A 26,662-nucleotide genomic window follows, 5' to 3' on the forward strand; every position below is an offset into this window, starting at 1 on the left:
CCCTAAAGCTGAAAGACTGTCAATAAATATAAACACTAGATTCTAAAGGTTTACTCAACAAGGTTGCTTTAGGAGATTATTCCTGGGACACACTGAAAATATATCCTCAAAAATCCATCACTGTTTTCAGCTCTGAATGCTATGAATCATATGAGCACTAAGAGCAGATTTGGCAGGCATTTGGTAACCTAATCTTGTAGGAGTTGTTGTTGAAAATGAAATATATACAAATAGATATATGCATTTTTAATCCATGCCACTTACTTTTTTGTGGACATAAAATTTCTCAAAAGCATTTCTGTGCAGGAAAATGAGTCAGAACAGAAGTGGCCTTCAGGAGACACAAAACTGCTGAGCAGATATCTTCTACTGGGTCATTTCTGCTTTGCCATCTACCATGACTTTTAAGTAGCAGGCAGTTTCCTTTCCTGGGATAACGCAGAGGAATGGAAACACCCATACCAGAAGGCTACACTATTTTCATTGTTAAAACACAGAAGTAAATAAATGATGATGATGATGATAGCCGCCCAGAGAAATAAGTTTGGGCGGGGCATACATTTAATAAAGATAATAATAATAAGTAATTGTTTTACCTGTGGATTTGTTGCTCTCCAAAAGGAAGTTGGGCCATCCATTCTATGCAAAGCCCTGATGTATATGAAGTATAAAGAGAAGTATATAGTATATATTTTAATTATGTTTTTACATTTACTCTCTTCTCATTGAAGTTTGAGGAATCCGATGTAAAAAGGTCCAAGTCATGTTTACTCAGTGCAATTGGTGTGTGTATGTGGGTATGCGTGTGCACATGTGCAAATGTTATTAGGCTTCTTTTCCTGCAGCATTTTACAGGTGTTCTATAACTACTAGGCTCAACAGCCAACATTCTAATTTGATCTCTGAAATAGGATTACTAGGATGTAATTATGAATTGCTACAGTACTTCAAAATGAAAAAGAAACCTGTCCAGTGAGGCTGTAATTATGTTTAATACACGTTTTGCTTTTAACAGCAATTTGAAGTAAACATTATCAACCTTTACAATTCACAACTAGTGAAGAGTTTATAGTGCTTATAAAGTTGTATCTAAAATATACCTTATTCATCCTCTATAGAATATTTTGAAGACAGTCCAATATTATAATTACACATCACACAGTAGCTGCCTCTCCCCACCTCTGTTATTAAGGCATCCCATTATGAACCTCTTCTCTCAGGATTCCAGTGCCGGCTGGTAGATACAAACAATCTTCACAAGTTGCTTTAAATGAAAAACTACTTATCAACAGAAAACAGAGCAATCCACCAGAAAAACTTTGGGGCAATCGGCTGACTTTGCATTAGTGACTTAAAGATTAGAAGAGTTACTCAACATATTCCAATAAGTGCATTTTTCAAACTGATCATGTGTTTTCCAGCAATTCACAGCAAATACGGTTCACGAGGATGCTTGCAAGTGATTTAATATTTAAAAGATAGTGAACTCCATCTTCAGATTAATATTTAAAGGTCGACAGCTACATCTTCATGTGTTTACAATGCCTTGGACTTCTTCAGCAAGATGAATGAGGCCCTTCTAAGAACTGATGGAAAGACCATATGTTATACGAGCAAGAAAGACTTGAACCTGCAATTGTCAAGATCATAGTTAAGTCCCCAAAGTTTAGTGAGTCACTTACAAAGGGCATTCCTAACCCTTCAATTAACACAACCACAGATAACCACCCCTGTAGATCACATGTGCAGTACTGGGAACTGAGATGCCATACAATTGCCTTCAATAATGTAATATACATTGTATTCCAAGCTGAATTCAGCCACCTACACCAAACTAGAATCCTGCTTCATCTAAAGCAGCTTTCTCCCATGAGCACTACCGTAGGCTGGAAAATGCAAAGCAGAAGATTATCTTCCTTCAGTAATTATGTGTAAGAGTCCTTTCTTGATTCACTCCAAACTCAACCCATAGAGAGCAAGGTTGGAGAGCAGCAATAAACTTTTAAAAGAAACATTGTTTTTGGTGCAATTTCTCCTTTAAAAGCTACCTCCACCTTAATTGTTTGTAATCCACAAGTACTCTTAATCACACTGATTAAGACCCAAATTGTCAGATTTTAGCCTTCAAGATATTCTCATGCCAAACATTTAACAAGCTCAAAAGAACACTTTAAACATATGAGTCAACCCAATAAATATGAATCAGCATAATAATCACAGATATAGCTGTGAACTATACTGGAGTGGGGTCCAAAGACTCATCTTTTTGGTAGTTTAATTCTGAAGCATCTCCCAATTTCAAGTGACATTTATACCATTTAAGGAGATATTTTAAAATAAAATATATGTACATACACCTAAGTGCTATGCATTTCATTAGGGGAGGGGCACAAAAGGAGATACACCAATTCTCAAGTGCTTTCTAATATTAATTCCAATGACATTACAATCACATTGTTGCAGTGTAGTGGTGTGAAACTGCAACAGCTAGTGAAAAATGGGAGCTACTGAAATTTTGCATATTTGTTTTGTTGTTGCTTGCGTTTGCTTTTTTTTAAAAAAAGCATTATAGATTGCACATTTTCCTTCTGAAAACTTTTGTGTTTCAGACTTTCATTGCATATTCTTCACATATATTAAGTACAAGCCTTAAAAATCGTGCTTAGCTTGCCTGTTCCACATGTTTATGAACATATACATTATTAACAAGAAAAGTAAAATTATCTAAAGACATCTGTTCTTTGGACCAACGTCTCTTCAAGTGACTGTATTGTATTTTCTAAACCTTTTCACAGAATATTTCTTTTGAAAAGGAAAAAAACCCAAAAAACAAAGCAGCAGAAGCTCACTTAGGCTAAATGAACACAACGATAGAATTAACAAAATTGGCCAAATTTTAGAACAGATTCACCTTATGGTTCCATTTATAATCAAACACCTTCTGCCCTTCACCCCCAAGTCCTCAAAGGTGAGTTATAATCATGTGATGAGCCCATGGCATAATCTCTTCCAATAGTCTGCTTGATCAAGCACAATCCATAGGGATCCTCGCCTGTTCATTGCAATATATGGCAATTCCACAATGCTTCCATCCATTCATTTCAGGGTCTGCAAAGGAGAAGCTCACAGCAGATTGTGCCTTCTGTCATCAGAATGCATCAAAGTACTCAAACATATGCTAACAGGCCAAGAGTAAATGTGCAACAAGTAGACCGAAGGATATTTCAGTACCTTAAAGAGTTTGGAATTTCCTATTTCCAGAGTGAAGCCATTTGCACATGACTGATGTCTAGGATAGTCTCAACAATATTACTTCATTTGGGCTATGCTTGTACTTGCAGCTGTGTTACTGCAGGTTTTTGAATAACTATGCCCCAGGAAGATCCACTGTCTACAAAGGGACATCTCAGTCAACACAGAGTAGACACTATGACTGCAGCATAGTGCAGACATCATGACACGGCAGCCACTTTACCCTCCCACACTGTAGTTTGTGCAGGTTAGTTGTGCATGCGATATACAGTCAAGCTATAACAAGTTGGCTGTGTACAAATGAATGCACAAACTGACCTGTGGAGACATATATATGTAATATATACATTTGAAACTAGTGCAGCAGATATAGACCTGGATTATATTTTTGATTCACATTTCCTCAATGCCTTTTCAAGCCACCTTTGTCTTCCTGACCTAGAAGAAGAATAAAATAGTGACACCTTAAAAACACCAAATCTCTCCAAGTGTCCAAAGTAAGGAGAATGGAATGCAGACGGAAGAGAGGACAAATGTTTGGTTTGGCACTGGAACATTATGCAGAGAAAATGGCATCCGCAGAGCCTAGTTTAACTCAGAAACGAAAGGCTTCTGCCTATAAACCAACATCTTGCCCAGTGTGTTGCAGTTTAAAGCAATTTCACACCAATCAAACCCAAGATGTCAGGATTTTCAAGTGACTTACAGATGCAGCAATCACAGATTGCAGTAAGCAGTGTTTTATGCAGATGGATGAGGCCAGGGTCTGGGGCCACAGCAGAAGAAGAAACAAGAGGAAACTGCTGTTTGGCAATTCTGTAGTCAAGTGCTCCTTGGTGGATGTTCATCTCAGAGCCCAGGATTGTTTTCCTGCGATATGTTTTGTTGTCTTCAGTCCTGATGAGACTTTTCTGCAATAACTTTGCATTCATACTAAAAAACAAAAATACAGAAATTAAGTGCAAGTGTCTTTGAGAAGGTTATGTGCACATAAACTTATTTCTAATTGAGGAAGAACACAATGAAAAATGGATGGGCCCAGCTTCCATTCTTCAAGAGGCCCATTTCTCCACTTTATTTATATGATTCACAGGTGTGCTTGTTAAAGACAGTGGCCAATCTGTGAGTAACCTGTCCAGGGGCAAGGAGGGAATAGAAAAGCTCTTGACTGCATTCATATGAACCAATCCAAACCTTGCAGGTACTTCTGGATGGGCTATTTATATCTGTACAAACAAAACTGAAGCAGGAGTGGACAAAGGGAGCTTCTGGCAAATGGGAATAGCAGAGATCTGTCTCAGAAATGCAATTCCCATTTCCCCAGTGGCATCCCCACCATTCCCAGTGATATTTCCCCTCAGGCAAAATGCCACTGCAACAACCTATCTAGGCTCACTTAGAGCTCACACGTCTGTTAAGCCTCCAGTCCAAATCTTCCATCTGCTATGGCTTCAGGCAAGCCATTCCTCTTTCCGTCTCAGCTTCCCCCACCCTCTGCCGAAACAAGGCCTACCTTACAGGGTGGCTGTGAAGAGTATGTATTTTTGTGAAATGCTTTGGACTCTGTGACATTTCTCAGAAGAGTTACTTTAATGGTGGGGGCACATTGAGAGAGCCTCCTGAGAAACTGCAATGTGCTATGAAACACTGTTTGGGTTACTCAAGATGTGGCCATTTTGTCTTCATACACAGAGCTTTACACTATAAGGAAGGGCATATTGCAGAAAGAGCGCAGTGCAGTGCATGGTTCGGTGCACAACTGAGGCAGTAGCGGAGAGCACTTCTGCAGCAATCTCTTGAGCTGCCTCAACAGCACTTCTTGCAGTGCAATTATCTGGATGTGGCCTGAGAAGGAATAGCAATACACAGAACAGCAGACTAATTATTCACACACGTGCTGCCGACCCACCCAGTACTCATTAACTCACCATTGCCAGCTGCCTGCCAATGTTCCCCATAGTTATTCCACCAGCAAAAAATATACAAGGTAACCAGGAACGCACATACAGGAAGTCGGGAGATGTGTATCTGCGAAGAGATGAGAGTCACCTTTAATTGCCAGGCTTAATTCATAGTTTTCACACATAGGCCCAGTTCAGAAATAACACAAAAACATGGTTCACTGCTATGTAAAGCCTAAACAGGTGCCACGGCTCACAAGATCCCCACTCCCCCACATCCTCCTTTTCTGCAAGTGAAAGGAGGAGAGTGAAAGCATTTGCTTTCACTGGAATCAAACTGTAATTCTGTGTTGTATACAGACCCAGGGAACTGCAGTTTGAGCTTGAGCAAACTAGGATCACACACACGGATGCGACTCTCACGAGCAGGAAAAATCGGGCCAGGGAAGACCAGCCGGGTTTTCGCTGCATGTGAGAACTGCTGGGAGCCACGCAGCTCCTGGCGGCGGCACGGCAGCGGGCCCTCCTAAGCAGCCCACTGCTTAACCCAGGTTTGGGGCGCGAAAACCGGGCCAAATGATCGTGTGTCTGCCACAGCGAACACACTCAGGGGGAGGGGGGGCTCCCGGTAATGCAGCACGCACTCACATGGTGCATTATTAGGGCTCGGGGGGGGGGGCAGGGCGCCGCATAGCAGTGCTTCCCTGCACCCAGCCCTGGAGCTGCTGGGAAAGGCGCAGGTGGCCCTCAGGAGATCCACCGCTCGTCTGGGCGGGCAATCCGCCCACCCAGGGAAAGGTAAGAGAGCGTCTGCGGGGAGGGTCGGGAAAACCCGCTCTCCCCACAGACCTGCCCAGAACTCTTCACACAGATCGTGTGAACAGCTTCACAGTTTGATATCCAGGTTTGTTCAAACCATTAGTTAAAATCAGTTTCTCGCGTCTGCAGTTCGCACCCACCTTCCCTCAAACGTGGGAGGAGGAAAGGAGCAGCATGCAAGCTCTTGGTTCTCTTAGAACAGTCCAAGCGGTGCGGAACCATGATTTAGCACCGAGTCTTAACTGGGCCACTGTGTCTCTGGCACCTTCACCCTATGGACTGGCTCAGACCACAGTAATACAAATAGCAACATGTCAGTTCAGGTGAAACACAATCCTATTTCTGGGGAAAGGGACAGAGCTAACTACCTCTGCCATGCTTCCTTGCACAATGCAGCTTTGCACAGGGTTACCAAGATGCATAAGATGCCACAGAGGGTAATCCCCTGCTGACTGGGCAGCACTGTGCTGGAGTCGCTGGGTGCTGGTGGTGATGCACTAGGATCTATAAGGCGCTTATACCAGACAGTATGAACTATGCTCCCTTAGTTGTCATTTTAAAACATGGTAGGAGTACTAGGGTAGTGAAGAGAATCAGACAGGCCCATGCAAACTCCACATGGTTTGAAACTGTATTTGAACTTATATACACTTAAGTCACAGCTGTTTCAGTAGATGCATAACTGTTGTTAGAAAGAAGTCAAGTAATTAAGTATTTAACCTGCAAGTACATCAGATAATGAGGCGGGTCTCATGATTGCCAAAAAGCGGGCTAAGGGAGTCTACCCGCTTCTTGGAGATCATGTGCGGCAATGAGGGCCGTGTGGCTCCCGGCAGCAAACCTCGCTAATTCCCCCTCCACTTAGCTGAGGTTAACGGAGATCTGTTAACCTTGGCATTTTGCTCATGTGTCACTGTGGTGCGCGGCAACACATGAGTAGACCCCCGACCAGGAGGCTGCAAGCAGGAGCCTCCTGTAGGAGTCTCTCCAGGATGCCCCGCGCACTCGTGTGGGGCGTTCTGGAACTTCCGGGGACCGTGTGGCCCCCGATCCCCACAGCCCCTCCGGATCCATGATGGAGCCGGCAGTAGTGTGGGTGGCCGATCCGGCCACCCAAGGCTCCGTGGACAATCGTCTGTGCGGAGAGCGGGCTAAGCACTGTTTCAGCAAGTCTCACTTCGGCGAGTCTCACTGATTGTGAGAATCGTCTCACTGTGTTTAAAAGCCTAGGATTAATGTAATATTACCATGTAGAATGTACTTACTGATAAACTCCATTGTAGACTAGAAGCTGAGTCACTAACGTGGCCAGAAATGCAATTCCTATTCCGAGGCCAAAGCCACTTCGAGATCTATCGAATGTCCACCACAGCCCAATCGATAGCGCGGCAAGTGTGAGAGATAACTGGATGTTGTTGGCAAAATCCACTTTCTAGAAGCGTTGTTAAGGATGTTTCAGAGGGTCAGTGAAATACTACTTTTTTTGTAGTTTAACTTTAAAAAAAAAAAAAAGCCAGTCCACCATTGCAGAAGTCCACCATTCCTGACTCTTACCAGTCCTCTGAAATTCAGGGCTAACTAGTGGTCCTGGCTGATCATCCATTCACAGCACAATCAGGACTAGACCAGTGGTGTGAAGCTGCAAATGCCTATTTACGGAGTATACAATTATACAAAGGTGGCCCATGTTTTATGGAATTGCCTCGCTGGGCACACTCACATCAGCACAGCTTTATATGTCTTCTGGCGATGAGTATAAACTCTTTTTCCAAGACACTTTAATTCTTATAAATTTATTGCTGCTTGTTATGCCAATATGTCTTGGGCTGTGCTGTATTTTTATTGTGTGTATTAAATATTTCAGTTATAACATGCATATCTTCAAGTTATTATACACCAACCTGTGCAGTAGAAAAGCAGCTAATAAATTTACTCCTGTATCAGAAGTGCTTGAGGCATGCAATCCCAGTGAAGTGAGTGGAGCATACCTTTTAACTCTTGACCTCCTAGAAAGTTAAGATTACTGCCAACTTCATTACTCAAGAGGAGGATACAGCACTGGCATGATTTATACCAACAAAGACTGCTACGCATCGCATCACACTGGACCATTCTCTCTTAAATTTATGTGGCTCTCCCAGATGCCTATCCATGCAGGGGTACAACAACCCAATCACAGCTGTAAAAACAAACAAAAAAAGAGGCAAAAGAAGAAATCAGAAATCTGCACAAGTTGTCAGTCATAACTACATGCTTCCCTTTGCTCTTACTAACAATTAATTTCCCATTCTCCAACAACTGGCCTTACAACTTGAGTAAACACTTCTGAAGCTCCTCCAGATCTGCTTGGGACTTAACTACTCTGAACACTTAGGTGTTGCTTGCAAATTTAAGGTCTCTTATCCATCTCCTTCTCCCCACCAGCAACTCTTTCATCCCTATTACAATTGTTCACTTATTTCCCTAATTTTTGCTTCCTAGTTTCTAATCTTCATTCAACAGCTGTATAATTTCACTTCTGTGTGTTTTTGGCCACAACTGGCCCCATTGAACTTAAAGGCACTTGGTTTACAACACTGAGCACATGGACAGATTTTTCTGCAGGATTAGAAAAGAGAAGAGTGGATGGCAGTGACAAAGTTCAGACACAAGCACAAGAGAAGCCACAGGATCTGTAATTTTCCTAAAGGCAGATACTAGGGCTGAGAGAGATTCCTGCCTGCAACCTTGGAAAAGCCGCTGCCAGTCTGTGAAGACAATACTGAGCTAGATAGACCAATGGTCTGACTCAGTATATGGCAGTTTCCTATGTTCCTATGTTCCAAGCCACAACTATCTGAAGAAAAAGCTTAAGCTTGGACCATAAAACTGTGCAATGCAATTATATGCCATCCTCCCATGTGACATTTTTTTTAAAAAAGCATTGCCTTGTGCCCTCAGCCTCCCTTTTTCTACTCTCTTTAAACCCTCAAGCATCATAATGACTTCATACAGACAACCACAATGACTTCATACATAACAAAAACAACAAATACGTATATACCGCTTTTTAACAAACGTGTTACCATACTTAGATAGGTAGGTAGGTAGATTTATTGATTGACTCTTAAATGTGTATACCCCCTTTCATTAAAACAATTTCAAGGCGGTTCGCGCAGAAAAATTAAAACAAGACTATAAAAATTACACAATTAAAATATTATGCTAGAATATAAAAACCTAGATCTGACTAAAAAGATTTAAAATACAAGCACAATATAAAGATACAAAATACAAAACAGCACCAGCAGAGACAATCATATAAAAGCTTGGGTAAAAAGCCAAGATTTCACATGCTTTCTAAAAACTGTGATGGAGACAAGAGGAGCAAAAAGCTTCTGGAAGAGTATTCCAGTCTGTGGGCAGCAACAGAGAAGGCCCTGTCCTGCGTGCACAATAGCCGAACCTCCCTCATTGTCGACACCTGGAGCAGAGCCCCCTCAAATGACCTTGTCAAGTGGGCAGCAACCCTGGGGAGCAGGTGGTCCCTCCGGTATCCCGGGCCCAAATCATTAAGGGTTTTAAAAGTCAAAACCACCACATTGAATTGGAACCGGAAACAAACTGGTAGCCAGTGCAGCTCTTTCAAAATGGGTGTGATGTGTTCCCGCTGGGCAGCTCCAGGTAAAATTCTAGCTGTCACATTTTGCACTAGCTGCAGTTTCCGAATATTCTTCAAGGACGGCCCCACATAGAGCGTGTTACAGTAATCCAGCCATGAAGTGACTAAGATGCAACTAAGATGTGACAAACGCCAGATCTGCCTTCTCGAAAAAGGGACACAGCTGGCTCACTAGCCAAAGCCATACAAATGGACCCCTGGCCACTAAAGAGCTGGGTCCAGCAATACCCCCATTTGCGTACTTGCTCCTTCAAGGGGAATGCAATCCCACCCAGAACTGGTAGAATCTCCTCATCCCAATTGGCTCTCCTACTGACCAACATTACCTCGTCCAGATTCAGTGTGTTTATTAGCTCGCATCCAACCCACCATGGCCTCCAGCCCCTGATTCAGGACATCCACCACCTCCCTAGGATCAGGTGACAAGGAGAGTTAGAGCTGAGTGTCATCTGCATATTGCTGACAACTCAGTCCAAGTCCCCGGATGACCTCTCCCAGTGGTTTCATGTAGATGTTAAACAACATGGGGGACAAAACAACCCTGCGGGACCCCACAAGCCAATTGCCATGGAGCCGAGCAACAGATCCCCAGCACCACCTTCTGGAACCTTCCCCCAAGAAAGGGAGGGAGCCACTCCACAGCAGTACCTCCAATCCCCATACTCAAGAGGCGATCCAGGATACCATGACCGATGGTATCGAATGCAGCTGAGAGGTCCAGCAGAAACAATAGGGACACACTCCCCCTGTCTAGTTCCTGGCATAGGTCATTCACTAGAGCGACCAAGGCAGTTTCAGTCCCATATCTGGGGCAGAAGCCAGAATGAAAAAGGTCTAGATAATCCGTATCATTCAAGACCCTCTGCAGCTGGGACGCCACCACACACTCTATCACCTTGCCCAAAAAAGCAAGGCTAGGGACAGGTCTATAGTTATCCAGGTTGGAGCAATCAAGAGAGGGCCTTTTTAAATAATGGTCTTACCATCGCCTCCTTGAGGCTTTATATATGTGTGTGTGTGTGTGTGTGTGTGTGTATACACACACACACACACACATATACACACATACATACACACCCACCTCTCTAAGTGGTGTACACAATCCAAATTACAATATAAATATTTTAAAAACCCATTAAAATACTTTCACAGAATAAAAACAATTAGAGACAATTCACAGAGCCAAACAATTAAAAGCATTTCACAGAATATAAACAATTAAACAGTTTAAAATTAATTTTAATTAAAAGCCTTAGAAAACAGGTGTGTCTTAAGGATCTTTTTTTTTAAAAACCCAGAGTGTACTCCCATGAGAAGAAGAAAGCCAATATATTTGAGACACGTTTGTAGAGAAATCAGAGACACGTTGGCTCTCCAGCAGTTGTTGGACTACATCTCCCATGATCCTACTGGCCGCTGTGGCTTGGGCTGATTGTAGTTATAGTCCAACCGCTAGAGGGCCGAAGTTGTGCAGCTCTGGGCTACATAAACAGTTACCAGAGGTGCTGCTGTAGTATTCTGCTTTGGTTTTACAATCTGGTTATTTTTTAATACTGTGCTGTGTGAGCCCCCTTGAGGATCCTATTGGGATTATAAGGCAGGATACAAATAATAATAATTTTTTTTTAAAGGACAAAAATATTACCTTATGTCCATAAATGTATCCATAAGCCCTGCCTCCGATTATTACTGGCATAATTTTACTATTCTGTAACGGTGATTATCATGATCACTGGAAAGCGGGCTAAGGGAGTTTAGCCTGCTTTACAGTCATCGTGAGAACCAGCAGGCTTGCAGGCGAGCCCAGTGGTTCCCTGGCGGCTAGCCTGCCAAAGTAGCCCTCCCCTTATCCCAAGTTAGCAGAGTGAGTAGGGTTTCCTGATCGTGCATTGCCACGGCGTGGCTCCACACCACGGCAACACGTGAGGAGACCCCCAGCCGGGAGCCTGCAAGCTGCCTCCCGGGCTTGGGGGTCTCTCCAGCATGCCCTACGCATTTGCGGGGGACATCCTGGAACTTCCGGGGGCCACACAGCCCCCGATCCCCGCAGCCTCCGCTGGCCGATCCAGCTGCCGGGGCTGCTGCCTTGATCGTCTGCGGCGAGTGCAGGCTAAACCCACTCTCCCCACAGAACCCACTCCAGCAGGTCTCACTAACTGTGAGACTCGCCTCATAGTGTTACACACAACCAATGAAGTAGGTGGCACCGTCATTATTCCCTAACCACTCATACATATGGGGCCTTACAAAGCAGCCATAATCCAAACTTCCTCTAGAAGCTTATTTTTTAAAAGCTGTGATAGAGGTGGCATAGGCTTTTGCTAGACCCGCAAGAAATAGGACTTTATTTTTATTTATTTTAATACACACAAAAAATCCCAATCAAACCAAAGAAATGTAACTTATGAATGTAGGCCCACAAGATGCCTATGTCAACACCAGTTTAGTCATAAAAAAGATGAAGTAATGTCTGGGTAGCACAGTGAAGAATCTTAGAATGGCTATAGGAAAGAGGACTTTGATGGACAGGCAGTTTATAGATAAAACAAGTCTATAATTGTGATCAAAATATTCCAAGTACACTCCCATGAGAATAAGAAAGCCAACATATTTGAGGCAAGTCATGCCTTTAACGTCTGAGTTCACTGTAAAATCTGTGCTGTATTAACTCCACAAAATGGGACAAAAGCAAAGTAATTAACAATATGAGGTTCCTAGCCTTGAAGAGTATCTTTAATCCAAAATATCTGGTGGTTAGATAACAGATCAGTTTACTGATCTGTATTAGAATTCTATAAGGAGTGCCTCAGGAGAATGTTGTCTTCATTGTGGAGATGTATTTACCACAGAATTATCCCATTATGCTTCTCACCCCCGACTCCAAAAGGATTCTTCTGAGAAAAGGTCTCCTGCAGCGAATGAATCCGCTGAAACAGAGGCTGAAGCTTGCTTTGATGGAGGACACAAGGAGAGAGGATGTCCCATACCCCTGTCTCTTTTTACATTATTCCCAGTACTTCTGCTTTGTAAGCAGAAGTATTGTAAGCAAGTAAGCAAGAGAACCCCAATGGGCTCAAAACATTTTACCTCAAAAAGACACTCAGCACACCATGCCGCTCACTCACAGAATAATTTGATCTCACACCTTTTAGGACAGGTGCCCACATTGTTACACTACACAAAGATTGGACTACTACATGAAAGTTGGACTACTACATGAAAACTGAACCTATTAATGATGACTGTTCAATCTAGTGAAATCAAGTACAACCAGGCTGCTTCCTGGTTCTTTTCAAGGATGTCTTGTAAAGCCTCTATCTAGCAAAAATATATTCTTTTTATAGGACACATGCCTGTGCTTTTTTAAACTGTGTGTGTTAAAACCAGAGTGAATGCTAACTTTGATCTCTTCTGGGGATGTGCACTAACCGGTTTGAAAGTCCGGCAGTTCGGGGGCGGGGTTGCCTTTAAGGAGCAGGGAGTCTCTTACTCCCCCTCCCTCGCCGTGTTTTCCCCACCAGCTCTGTCTGCAAAATCGCTGGCATGGGGCAGCAGCATACCATCTTGCCACCCTGGTCAGTGTCAAACCGGAAGTGCCTGATGCGAGTGCACGCACGTCTGGCACTTCTGGTATGCCGCCCAACACCAACGATTTTGCAGACAGCACCAGTGGGAGAAACACAGCCAGGGTGGGGAGGTGGGGGTAAGAGCACCCTCCCTGCTTAAAGGTAGCCCCCCCACCCCCAGCCGAACCAACTGTCTGCGGTTCCATGCACATCCCTAAACTCTGCCAACAACAAATCTCAAGACACAATGATAAATTGTGACATCTGAAAAAGCTTTCTTTCTCCTCAAAGAGTCTAGACAGATTTGTCCTCCCCATACCAGCATATGGACCACCCTATCTACCACAATTAATGGGCTCACTAGCAGCTGAAATTATGGAAGGTGAAATTTGGTCCTCTGTGGGAACATCTGTATGTGGATTCCCACTGGCATATAAGAGTCCTGCTCCCCAACCCACCTCCAGGACATCAGTGTCCATCAGAGCCCCCTCTTCTCAGTCAAGCTCACATTCCTTGTCTGAACAGAGAGGGGAGGGGGTGGGGGATATGGGATGTACACACCACAGACCATACATTTCCCCTTAAAGGCCATAGTGTCTGTGCATGCATGTGTTGGATGGACAGGCAGGGCTCTCTTACATATTATAGGAAATATCATTGTCCACATGGCCCTGCAACCATAGCAGACAAGATCAAGCGCATGCTTCCCCTTACGTTCACCCAGAACATACCTGATGCTGTTCCACAGCAAAGTGGCACCCACCAAGCTGAAGAGAAGATACTTGTAATCACATCAGGTGGAAACAAAGTGACATTTCTCTGAATCTGTAGCAGATTTAATACTAATGCAAGAAAGACACCAATTAAAAACAGAACGACACCACGGATCACCAAGTTCAGGCTGCGGCTGGTTATCGAAGAAATGTATGGACCACACTTCTTTGGTATGGATGGTTGCGTGTCATCATCTGCCATGGCCTCATGCACTTCCAGCAACATTCAACAAGGATATTTTGAGCACAGGGAAGAGGAACCAACTTAAAGCAATACTATCTCCTGATTCACAACGTACTCCAAATCCTGTTCAAAAAAGAAAGAAAGAAAAAAGACAGAAGTAGTTTAAGTAATTCTAGAACATTTCCAAGTAAATGGCCTATTTTCAAGCCATGTGGAGTTAAGACAGAATTCCTTTACTCAAAGGAATTCTACTGGCCAAATTCTGTAGCCTTCAATCACTTTATATCTTCAAGCAAAATCTACTATATAGCCAAAATGTCTGGAGGATTCAGTCCAGTTCTTGGGTTCCTCCTAAATGAATCTAGCATAACTCCCAGTCATAAGTACCTATCCTTATGATGCATCTCAGCCGCGCCCTTCACGACACAGGCATCAGGTTATTTAACATGCACACAGACATCCCCAAGAGGTGTGAACGAGAAAGCCTTTGGCGAAGTTTTTGTTTCTAACCGAATGTCTTGGTTGCCTCACACACAGGAGCCAGCACTTGAAGTTCATAAGGAGAGCTAAATCCTCTGCTGCTATTGACAGAGGGGAGCAGGGAGTTACAGATACTTTGACTATTTTTTTGCCCAAATGGGATGCAACTTAGCAGACATCACTCTTCAGCCATTGCTCAGTTCAGCATGTGAGACCAAAACCAAAACAGAAGCTGCCAACTAGCCATTTACTGCCAAGAACCATGTAATCCATGTAAATGCTCCCAAATTCTCACCAAACTCTAAGATAATAACCCTTAGGTAGATTTAATAATAATTAGTATTTGCTTACATGCATGCAACCTCAAGCTTTTAGTTATGGTGCTGAGAATGCCTGGCTTTCACCTATTGTAGTAATAGGTATCTAGTCCTCATAGTTTATTTTGTCTTAGTTTATTTAGCTGGAAATGAAAGATTAAAATCCTGATGCAATATGACTTGAAAACTTCAGAAACTAGAAAATAAAACAAAAGATGTTTATTAAATTTAATGACTGACATCCAGACTAAGTTACTCAGTAGCATTACTCTAAAGGACTACTTAATTTCAATAGGACTTCTGTCATGTAACTTAGACAGGATGTCAGTCATTTCTAATTTCTTTACTATAATTTCAGAAATTGCCTCAATTATTTTAACAATTAAAATTATTAAAATTATTATTATTAAAAGCAACCTCAAATCTTTTAATCCCCACTGCCAAAAGATTCAGTTTGCAAGCGGATATGTTTTCTAACAATTAGGAATTCATTCCTGAAAATAAAATATTGCATAGACACCAAGCCAAACTTTCAGGAATAATATAGAATCACTGAAATAATGAAGCCCATTTAATGCAGCCTGTTTTATTAGTCATATGCTGCACATACATTACAGTCGCTATGCACACATAAGAAACATACCAGCTGACATAGCCCAGAAATGTTGCATGCACACAAGTTGCCCCAAAATTGTGCATAATGCTACACAAGCATAAGCACAGTGGAAAGAATGGGCTTGCTCTTGTGTAACCATTGCATTTCCCCAATTTGTGCAGCTTGTGTGCACACAATGTTGCTGGCCTGTCAGCCCTTGCGCAGTATGTCATTCACTAAGTAGTCCATGGCATAGCTTTGTCTTACCATATTTCAAAGATGGCCTTCTGTGCTAAAATAGGTTGCCTTGAAGGAAGAAATTAGGGATTGTAATAAAAGGTTTACTTGCTGAAGAGAATATATTGCAGAACAGAATGGCAACTGAGACAGAGTAATTGAAAGAGCCACACAATGGTTGTTGGAAGCATTGCCTTGACAAAGAAGACTGATATTTGCATAGCTTTGATGTGCAAGAAGAGGCATGAGGCAGCAACCTGGCTCCTTACAATTGCCTTAGAAGTCAAGGAGGTTATCCTTCCATGTATGGCAATGGAACAAAGATAGTTCTTTGATCCTCCAGTAAAGCCAGCTACCACTGCATTGTGCCAACAAAAGAACAGAAATGTAGGCCAGGTTTTGTAGGGTGGTGTCCCCATATAACTAAGCCAAGACTTCACGTGCAATTTTAGAGTCTAACAAAAGCAGCAGCGTCTACTAGAAGACAAACTGTTACCAGAATTGATTTCATTTTGGAGTAAGCATCCATTTTGGACAAGTGAGATGGTCATGTAGGGCAGAAGCTTGGGCCTTGAAACTACCAGCCTGGGAAAGGAGAGAACCCATTGCTCTTTCATTTTAATAAAGAATTGCCACCAGGCAAAGCAAAGGCCCTAGAACAGGCCTGCTCAACGTAGGCCCCCCAGCTGTTTTTGGATTACAACTCCATAATCCCCAACCACAGTAGCCAATAGGCTGGGATTATGGAAGTTGTAGGCCAAGATATGCAGGAGGGCCGAAGTTGAGCAGGCCTACCCTAGAACAAAGAGGCATCTTGATGGATCAAACGGACTTCATCCTAATGCAACCTAACGGAAACCCGTGCTTTACAGCAAAATAACTACAACATGATAGTTACCTAGATCAGTATACAACCTGACTGTTGCATGGTGCAGGAACTGCATGGTGGGGATTGACCACAGGAAGTCTATACAGAGAGGAAATTGAAGTAAATCCTGATGGTCACTAGAGCATGGATGTTTCTGACAAAGTTAGCCTGAGCCAAATAAGAACATTAAAAAAATACAGAGCTGAAAAAGGGGGGTGAAAAGCAACCTTTTAAAAAATATCATCCAAATTGTCACAAGCAGGACACACACACTTGTACTATAAGCTAGAACAGTACACAGAGTAGTCAAGAAAATTCCACACTCCCCATCAGCTTTCCCTACACACCCTCTAGATCTGAAAGGCAGAATTCCCTTCCCAGTCATCTTTTTCCGACCTGTCAATCAAAACTCTTGTTCTACATGGATTCAGTGTCACATTCATGTATAACAAGTATTTTGACTGACAGCTTAGTCACCTGGAACGCTAAAGGGGGGGCAAACCTAAAACGCTGTTTTGCACATTCTGAAGCTGCCAACCGTTTGCATCTTTTCATAGCGCTTATTCATGAGCAAGTGGAAGAGATGTAGCAGCAAGAGACTCCTTGTTTCCCCCACATCGCCTCTTGTTCAGTAGATGTTCAACGTACACTGAACTGTTTGCAGCTGTGAAGTACTGCTGGTCTATGCTTCTGCACTCAACAGAACTGTCAAGTGAACACAGTTAAAAAAATCCCCTGCAATTACCACAAGCCATTTACCCTTCTGAAACCTGAATTTGCTCACCACAGAAATGAGACTTGCTTATGCCAAGGAGACGTTGATGTAATCTTCCACTTAACATCCATAAATCAATGACACACTGATTTACTTAGTGAAGCGCTGTACAAGTTATCTGGAATTTCTGGAACACCTGTGCACCAAGTAAGTGGGAGCTGATAGGTGGGAGGTGTCTCCTTGCCTGTCTAGTGTGCAAGATCTAAAAGAATGTATGCACTGTTGTAACAGCTTCTATGACTTTGGCAGTCCAGTGTTTGCTTGCAATCACAGACTAGTATGACTTTGGAAAATATATGGGCAATGGTACAGGAGGGCTGAAGGAGAGACAGAGGAGCTGGGGTAAAAGACAAGAAGAAGAAAGCCCAGGAAAAAAATAATTTAGAAAATGAGTGAGATAGGATAGAACAATATTTCCAAAGTCTTAGGAATTTAGAATACTGTGTGGCCAGACTGATATCTAGTTAGCCAACTTCTGTTGCTTTTGAAAATAAAGGGCAACATGGCGGAAACGTTAGTAATGGCTAAGTCCCATTGAACTTAAGTGACTAATATTAACTTGTCTCATTTATTTCAGCCATGCTTAGCCATGACGAATATTGCCCAAGGAAAAAAGATTATTGGAATGATCCTTGTAAAAATTGAGACTTTTTCTGAGCAACTTTGTAAAAATTGCCAATAAATGTTTGGCTGTGTAGGGCAAGTCGGGCTGTATAACTAAAGACACCATCATATCAAGTTTTCTGAAGGGCTGAGAGTCACATAGTGAGCACAAAACAGAGGTGGGGTACAGTGGCAGTGTTCCCTCTAACAGGGATTCCCAGATGTTGTTTACTACAGCTTCAAATCCCCAGCTGCAATGGCTTTTGCTTGGGCATTGTGGGAATTGTAGTCAACATCTGGAAATCCCTGTAAGAGGGAACACAGCAGGGCAGAGGACGAGGGCTCTTATTTCCCCTGTCCTGCTTATGAGCTTGTCTAGGCATCCAGTTGGCCAGTGGATGTTAGAAAATGCACAGCTTTGATTTAATCCAGAAATGTAGTTCTTATGCTATGCTCTTATGAAGTGCTTTTGATACACTTTGGGACACTACAATACAAGCACAGAAGGGCTGCCTCCATTTCTCTTCCACCACAAGGCAAACTGGCAGATCTGAAGAAGAGAATCCACTTGGAATGTGTCAGGGTAAAAATAAAACATATGTTATATGAGACTGCCTAATTCAAATCACACCCTCTAGCTCAGTATTGTCTATGTTGTCTGATGAAACAAAAAGGATAGGGAAACCTTTATTAGGCCAACACATTTTGGAAACATTTTCCGGAAACTAGGAACAGCAGCAGAGCTGCAATGTGTGGTTTTAACTTCCTTTTTGATCAAGCTGCGCAAGTGCCCTTGAAAAAAAGATTTTTCCAAAACACATAGGCCTAATAAAGATACCTGTGAGGTATGTGCTAACCACTAATGAGGAAGTTGGAGCTCTGATTTGGGTGGGATACTGCTGAGGTGAGGATCTCTCTCTCTCTCTGATACTGCAGGCCTTTAGTGTATGGGGTGGCTGCAGATTTGATTTGGGGGGATACTGGAGCAGGGTGAACAACTCTCTCTCTACCACTGTTTCTAGTGATCCTAGGAGTGGGGCTCAGTAATACAAGAAACACAGTTCTGCAGTTAATGGTGGAAGAAATAAAAAGGCACTCCGCACATGTGTTGGCACCATTGTTAGTTATTCTTGGGCTTTTCCCTTTTTCCCCACCATTAATTGCAAAACTGTGTTTCTTGCATTACTGTTAACTGCAGAGTGCCCTCCGCCCATACACCCGGGATTAAAAGCAGGGACTCCAAGGCAGCTGGAATCTTTCTTGCCAGGGGTGGTTGGTGGTAGTAGTTGTGAGGTGGTATCCCTGACAATTTAATCGGTGCCAAAGATCTGCCTGACATCTCTCGAGTTGGAGTACCATAAGATTAGGGTTCCCTTCCCATACAAGTAAAAGGCACTTTACTCTCCCCGACTTCTTAGCCAGCCTCCTCCTGCTCTGCTCCTATTTTCATCTTCTCAGCCCTCCCAGCTCAGGGTCTTCTCCCTTTAGGGACATGGAAGAGACTCAGGAAATACAGGTTTCACACTTGCCTCCTGCTCCCCCACACTTCCACCCCTCTCCCAGGACCCACCCAGACCAGAGCTGCAAGCTCCTCATTAGCAAAGTTGGAAACATCCCCCACCCCATATAGTTTGCTCACCTTAATAATTTGGGGGGCTGTTAGCTGGAAGCAAATTTGAAGAAAAAAGCAGAGTACAGCCAGCCAGCAGAACAAGCTGCAGTATCTCTGCCCCAGAGAAGTGCAGGAAAGTGATGTCATAATCGCATCAGCCAATGAGGTGGCATTTTCAGTCTCTCCAGGATTCCAGTCTTCAACTAACTTTAAAGTACTTTTTAAGGAAAATTATAACAGTGACAACACTGATTCTTTTTTCTACAGGTATTGTATGAGTAACAGTTGTCAACACACTGAATTCTGAAATTTAGGGAAAATACCCATTGCTGACCCTTTCTCAATGCAATGGTTGGAACTAGGTATAAATGACCTGCTTATAGATTCTGACATTTTCATTACATGCAACTGTTTCAGCTTATAGGCACTGTACAAATTAAGAGTGCAGTTAGCACTCTTAACCCCTAAAACTGAGCAAAGCCACACCTCTTAGAGTGGTGATTCTCTTATATTTAGCAGGGAGAGAGCAACTGGCCCTATCCAACCCCAGCACAGCATCCCTCCTGTAGCTGCTGGCGGGGTCTACCTTATGTTTCTTTTTAGACTGTGAGCCCTTTGGGGACAGAGAAACATCTTATTCATTTATTTATCTATCTAAACCGCTTTGGACCCTTTTGTTGAAAAGCGGAATATAAATAGAAGTACTAGTAGTAGGAGCAGCAGTAGCACAGCTATAAACAAGTCATATATTTTATAGGTTTTTGTTGCTCACCTTGAGTTTTTTTCTTTTTGGATAGACAGCTTAGAAATGAATAAGTTATTGTGCCCAGTGCTTCTTATGCAGTCATCAGCCTCTAAATATAGTTACACAAAGCCCACACCAAACTATTGTGTGTTAGGAAGCACTGAGGTTAAAGGCCAATGCTGAAGGACAGCTGCCTTCTAAACCAGATAAAGGTGCAAGGAAAGCCAAATTATTTCTATAATAATTTATGCCTATTGCATTATGCCTATTTGCATTTTTTGCCTGCCTGGCAGGGCTGGGACAGCAGAGAGCAAGGACAGCAAGGAGATGTATGGCAGAACTGTATGGCAACAGAGATACAGCAATAATGACTAGGAATTATTGAAGAGGACAGGGAATTTTTCAAGGCACTAAAAATAGCACTTGTATCCCTGTCCTACGAAAGCTTTATTCTGTGCTAGAACTTTCGGAAAACAAGGAGGCTATTCACATGGGCAGCCAAGCCTGGGCTTGCCTGCCTATGTGCACCGGCAGGATTGAGCCCAATCCTGGTGCTGCCTCAGCCCCAAGCCTGGGGATTTACCCCAGGCTTTAACCTGGGTTTAAGGGTGCAAGCACACCCTTAACCCCAGGTTCAAGGTTGTGTGTGCAAGCGCACCCGGCTGAGGGACAATCCCTCAAAGCACTGCGCTCCTGGTGCAGTCCACTGAGGAATGCCAGAGGATTTCTTCCTGTGGCTCCCTGCTTTGCCACTCGCCGTGGTGCCTCTCATGCACTCCAGCAAGCAGCAGAGAGAATCAGGGAAGGAGATTGTGTGCGGGGAGCAAGACTCCTGCCTGCCTCCCTGCCAGCCCCCTCTACCACCCAAAGATTTAGTCATGTTCACAACCTCATTGTGTATGTTCGTTATTTTCCCCATAATCATAAGCTCTATTAATCAAATTATGTTAAAATGAGAGCTGAGTTTCTTAGGAGTCAAAGTCTACACTATTCACGCAAGCTAAGCAACAATCCTGCAAAGCTAAACTTCTAAGATACTGTTGGAGGGAATTTTAACGTATAATTGTTACTCTAAAAAATGAACTACTTGTTCAGAAACCACAGATAATGTAGAATTGCAACTACTAACAACTGAAGAACATTGGGCATGAGCCTTCACCCACACATACAGGGTTTTCTTCCCATGTGCAGCTGAATCCCTCCCACCCAAGGGATTCCCTTGGATGATTTACTGAGCTCTGCATTCCCACCTCCCCCACTACCAGCCCTCAGCCTGCCTTGCTGCCACTGTGCCAGGAACACTGCCATGTGCTCTGCCATTCCCGAAAAAGGAAAATCCGCCTGTGCATGCTATAGCTCTCCTGTAGCCTGTTCCTCTCCAGCGATCCTAGCATGCAAACATATTTTGTGGGAGCAGCCTGCACATCAGGGCCATAGATAGCAAGAGGTCACTGAACAGCTGAATTTGAGATGCAGGAGGGCCTCTTGTTACCAGACATGGTTGGGCATGTTGCAGCCTGCTTGTCACAACAAGAGTACAACCTGCAGAAGACCAGGTCAGAAGAGCGAGCGCAAGATTATGTGGACCCCCAAGCACTCTTGAAATAGGATTTCTTTTTAATGCTGATTTGTTTTAATGTGTTTAATTTTTGCTGATTTTATTTGTTTGGTCATTGTTGAATGTACATGTTGCCGTCTGTTATCCACCTTAGGAAAACAAGTATAAGTATGTTACAAAGATTATGGGGCTATTCACACGACTGCGCGGGAAGGCAGGCCCGGAGAGAAGGCAAAGTTCAACCTACCTTCCCCAGATGATCGATGTTAGTTGCTTTGGCTTGCTAGCTGCACACCCACACAAGCTGTGCTGCCAGGAGCAGCACAGATCAACAGAGGTCGGAACTCATTTTTCTGGCCTCCGGATATCCCACAAGGCACTACACGATGAGTGCGGTTCCTTGGGGGATTCCCCCAACAGACAGACACTCTAGGCGCCTATCTCTGTGTCTCCTTGGGTTCCATGGAACCCAAGGAGACACATGATCCCAGCAGCCGGGTTAAGGTAGAGCTTGCTCCCTTAACCGTGGCCAAGCCGGGTTTGTGGGTGAAGTTAAACTGAGTGGGAGCGCCGGGATCTGTGTGGATCCTGGCACCACACCAGCTGCCTAGCCCAGGCTAGGCTGCTCATGAGAACAGCCTCAGTGCTTACAAGGACCCTTTCCAAGAGCAATGCAAACTGATATAAGCGTAGAAATGGTCTGAAAAAGTTCTTTTATGCCAGATACCAGTTTAAGTTTGTGTTCTAAACCATTTACATACAGGCAAACCTATCCTCACTTTTAAGTCATTCAACGCCGTAAAGCTTTCATCTCCTTGTTAGGAGGACAGAAATCCATTAAGAATTTACAAACCGTATGCAGGTCAAGCTTGCCTAACCTGATACAGATGCATCAGTTAAGCTTTTTTAGAGGAGCATAGTGTCACATGATCATTTACAAGTCACTCCCTTAACTAAGTTACTGTCTGGTAGCCAGGAAATGGAAGTAATTAAATTCATGTGGCACTTTAACACCATAGTTATTAGACAAACATTCCTGACACTATCCCAAGAGTTCATTAGCAAATCAATATCATAGCTACTAGGGCCAAGGTTATCCACTGGATATTAACTTTTTGGTTGAGTGGTAGAACAAGCCAACAACAACAACAACAACAAATATTTATATACCACTTTTCAACAGAAGTTTCCAAAGCGGTTTACTTTGGAAGAAAAATAATCAATTGATCGATAGAATGGATCCCTGTCCCCAAAGGGCTCACGATCTAAAAAGAAATGTAAGACAGACAGCAGCAAGTCACTGGAGGTACTGTGCTGGGGGTGGATAGGGCCAGTTACTCTCCCCCTGCTAAATAAAGAAAATCACCACATTAAAAAGGTGCCTCTTTGCCCAGGTAGCAGGGGTAGCCCAGGGCAAGGAAAATGCTCATCTGAAACAACAGCTTGAGAGCAATCTTGTGAAGGTATTCTACCTTTAGTGGCTCTGAAAATCAAAATGCTCATGGGGGACGGGACATGCTCAATTTGGAATGTTTTATTACTCTTCCTCAAAGTTGTTACTGTTTTAACCGTATTCAAAATGACGACAAGGCACACATAAGAGAGCCAAAATGATGTAGTGGTTAGAGTGTTGGACTAGGAGGATCGGAGAGACCCGAATTTAAATCCCCGTTCAGTCATGAAACTCCCTGGGTTACTCTGGACCAGCCACTCCTCTCAGCCTAACCTACCTCACAGGGCTGTTGTGAGGATAAACATAACCATGTACACTGCTCTGGGCTTCTTGGAGGAAGAGCGGGATATAAGTGTTTAAAAAATATTAAAAATTAAATAAACATGAAAAGATAGCTGGCAACCTTGGAGAGGGTGTGGGCACAACAACTAAGACTATTGAAGTTATTCAAACAATGGCAGGCCTACTGATTTTAATGGAGCCTGGGTGCATCTTAAGTGAGCAAGCTTGTCATTTGTATAGTCCTGCACAATAAATGGGTATAGCACAGCAGTATGGCTGGCTTGCCAGCCATTACTTATAACTGTGACAAACCTTTCCTTCAGGGTGATTTTGTTTCCTTCCTACTGGGCTGTTGCCTCCTGTAAAAGCCCAGCAGGGAGACTATTTTTGTGCTGGGTGTGTGGTATAGGGACACTTAACAATGGTGAACAGATTGATGGAATCCTACTCCTACAGCCAATGATCAAGCAGTAACTGTTTAAATGCACAGGAGATCTATCTGAATGGCCAGATGTGAAGAATGAAGAGGTTACTATTATCACAGACCCCACCTCTCAGATATCTGGGGCAGCAGAGTGATAGTAAGTTTTAAAGCAGCTGCCGCATCTGATCACATGTTTCCATCCATAGTTACTTAATAGTGCACACTATTATGCACCTACTGATGGGCAATCAGCAGTCAGTCAAACTTTATTTCAGTAATGGACAAACAGAAGCTTTATGTTTGGAGGTTTCCCACCACAAGATGTGGTAATGGGCACTAGCTTAGATGCCCTTAAAAGGGGATTAGGCAAAGTCGTAGAGGACAGGTCTATCAATGGCTACTGTCTTGATTGTTGCATGGCACCTCCAGATTCAGAGACAGTATGAATACTAGATGCAGGGGAGAAATGATGGAATGCCTTCATCTCCTACTTGTGGGCGCCTAGAAGGTATCCGGTTGTCCACTGTAGGAAACAGACTTATCTTGCTGGACAAGATAAGTCTGCGTTGGCCTGATCGAGCACTGCTCTCCTTACAATTTTATGTTCTTCTGAAGTTGTAGGTCTACCCAGAGAACACATTAGAGGTGGCAGAGGAACAGGTCAATACATACACAGGAAGGAGCTGGGGATATTACTACTGCTGCTGTATGACTTAACTAGACCTGTACACATACACTTTTCCTATTATCATCCTCATTGTTTACCTAGTGAGAAGAGGCTGAGAGGGAGCTGCTTGTTTCAGGCCACCTAGTGAGTTCATGGCAGAGGAGCAGAAGGAGACCACAGAAGGAAGTCAGTCTCACTATGTCGTACTAGCTCTTTAAGACAAACATCTGTAATGTACATGGGCATGTTCAAAATTCCTTTAGAAAATCACATCATCATAATGGGGGGGGCCCCAAATATTTGCCCATCAAAGTCATGCAAGTTACTGCCTGAACAAACCAGCCCTATCTGAACAGAAAGTCACCCCCACTTCTGCCACCTCCTTCTGTGACCTAGCTGTCGACCTGGAGAGGTTCCTTACCCGAAGGCATTGAGTCCAATAGTCTACTGCCTTCTAGTCACCCTTTCTCCGCCTCCACTCCACATCGGTAAGATGGGGTGATATCAGCCATCGGCTTCACAAGGGGTGCCTCTGGCCGGAGCTAATTACTGGAAAGTGCAGTGCATAGTTCGAAAAGTGCTACAGGATGGCAAATGACTCCTCTAAGACTGACGTCTGGGTCTGAAGGAGAGGCAGACCGGCGAGCGCGCACACACACACTTTAGGAGCAAGCCGACCTAGGTGGCCAGCTAGATAACTAGGTCCCTGTGCCACCGTCCCTCCCGTCCTGTCCCGTGGCAGCTGCTGCATCCTTTAGGGGGCTGGAGGGCCGCCTCAAATCCGTGCCAGACCTCTAACCAACGCCGCCCTTGGCCGTGCACTCGGCCAGTTCCGCCGCCCTATCCCCAGCCCCCTTCCCCATCCCGTTCCCAGCACCGCAAGACCCCACTATACTCACTCTGCCTCCGCCATCTTCTCCCTCCCCTGCCTGCCAGCCAGTCTCCGCCTCTCCGTCGCGCATCCTCCCACCCACCAGCGGACGCGCTTGGCAGACGACAAGCCGAAGGGCGGCCCCTTGACTGGCGTGGCGAGCCAAGCAGCTTCCGCTCCGCCGCGAAGGCTGCAGGGAACTGCAGGACATAAACAGAGACTCACTGTCGTGGGGGCGGCGAGCATGGGCGAAGTGCGCGCTCAGATCCTCGCCCGTGATGAATCCCTAAACTGTACCACCCACCTCTTAGGATTGTTTCCTGTCTTCTTCATTCTTATTTTGGATAGAGTATTCCTATGACGTTGCATTCCTATAATGTATTCCTATTATCTGTCCCTAATAAGTGGAAGGCGAGTTTTGAACGCAGTTTTGGGTTTTAAAAAAACACACAAAACCACGTAGAAGAATGTGTGTCTTCGTAAACCTCCGATTTCAATACTTTTCACTTTCATAAATAAGCCAAAAGGCATCTCTGGGGAAAGCGAAGAGGAACAGCTAATATGCTACAAAATAGGAAAAATCATTATGTGGGAAGTATAATTGTGAGCTGTGGTATTCTGTACATGCTATACCCACACCCGAAACTGCTACATAGTTCCAGAAGGGGCTGTAGTTTCCTGTTTTTGAATTCCACATTTACAGTTCGAACTAATGCATACTTAGCTGGAAGTAAGTCCCAGTGTCTTCAGAAGGATTTCTTCAGATTGTGCATAGAATTCCCCCCTCCCCGCCCTCAATGTAACCTACTGATTAGCCCTACTCGGACATTATGCTGTATCTGCTTGCAGATGTCTGAACACTTGTATATGTTTTTGTAAGCTGCCTTCAGACATGCAAAACAAGGATGCTCTACGCATGTACAGCACCAGAACGTTCAGAACAGGCTTGGACTGGCCCACAGGGCAACGGCATATTCCCGGTGCGCCCCGCCACACTCGGTAGCAGTGAATACTCCCAC

At 43.8% G+C, this 26,662-nt stretch overlaps 1 protein-coding gene across 7 annotated transcripts; it reads right to left on the reverse strand.

Moving 5' to 3' along the window:
- Nucleotides 1-973: 973 nt before the first annotated feature.
- INSIG2 (insulin induced gene 2) lies at nucleotides 974-25,798 on the reverse strand. Of its 7 annotated transcripts, XR_008313761.1 has the most exons (9): nucleotides 25,672-25,756; nucleotides 16,684-16,752; nucleotides 13,931-14,279; nucleotides 8,027-8,151; nucleotides 7,238-7,404; nucleotides 5,181-5,280; nucleotides 3,959-4,185; nucleotides 3,628-3,690; nucleotides 974-1,586 (listed from the first exon to the last, which is right to left on the reverse strand). XR_008313761.1 is itself a non-coding variant. In XM_053285668.1 (8 exons), exons 4-8 carry the CDS (start codon nucleotides 14,196-14,198, stop codon nucleotides 4,144-4,146), a joined length of 702 nt encoding a protein of 233 aa, XP_053141643.1. In that variant the 5' UTR covers nucleotides 14,199-14,279; nucleotides 16,684-16,752; nucleotides 19,671-19,860; nucleotides 25,672-25,779; the 3' UTR covers nucleotides 974-4,143. The 7 variants fall into 7 exon arrangements, 3 of the variants coding, with proteins under 3 accessions (XP_053141643.1, XP_053141641.1, XP_053141642.1); XR_008313758.1 differs by having other exon boundaries at nucleotides 974-3,690; XR_008313760.1 differs by having other exon boundaries at nucleotides 3,628-4,185.
- Nucleotides 25,799-26,662: the final 864 nt, after the last annotated feature.

This window comes from Hemicordylus capensis, chromosome 1, assembly GCF_027244095.1.
Source record: "Hemicordylus capensis ecotype Gifberg chromosome 1, rHemCap1.1.pri, whole genome shotgun sequence".
Classification (NCBI taxonomy): Eukaryota; Metazoa; Chordata; class Lepidosauria; order Squamata; family Cordylidae; genus Hemicordylus; species Hemicordylus capensis.

Coding starts and splice junctions, on each gene's coding strand:
- INSIG2 (XM_053285667.1), bottom strand. CDS start 14,198: ATGTTGCTGGAAGTGCATGAGGCCATGGCAGATGATGACACGCAACCA. Junction 8,152..13,930: donor TTGCTGTGGAACAGCATCAG/GTATGTTCTGGG, acceptor TTGTTTTTACAG/CTGTGATTGGGTTGTTGTAC. Junction 4,186..5,180: donor TTGGCAGGCAGCTGGCAATG/GTGAGTTAATGA, acceptor TTTGTTTTTTAG/TATGAATGCAAAGTTATTGC.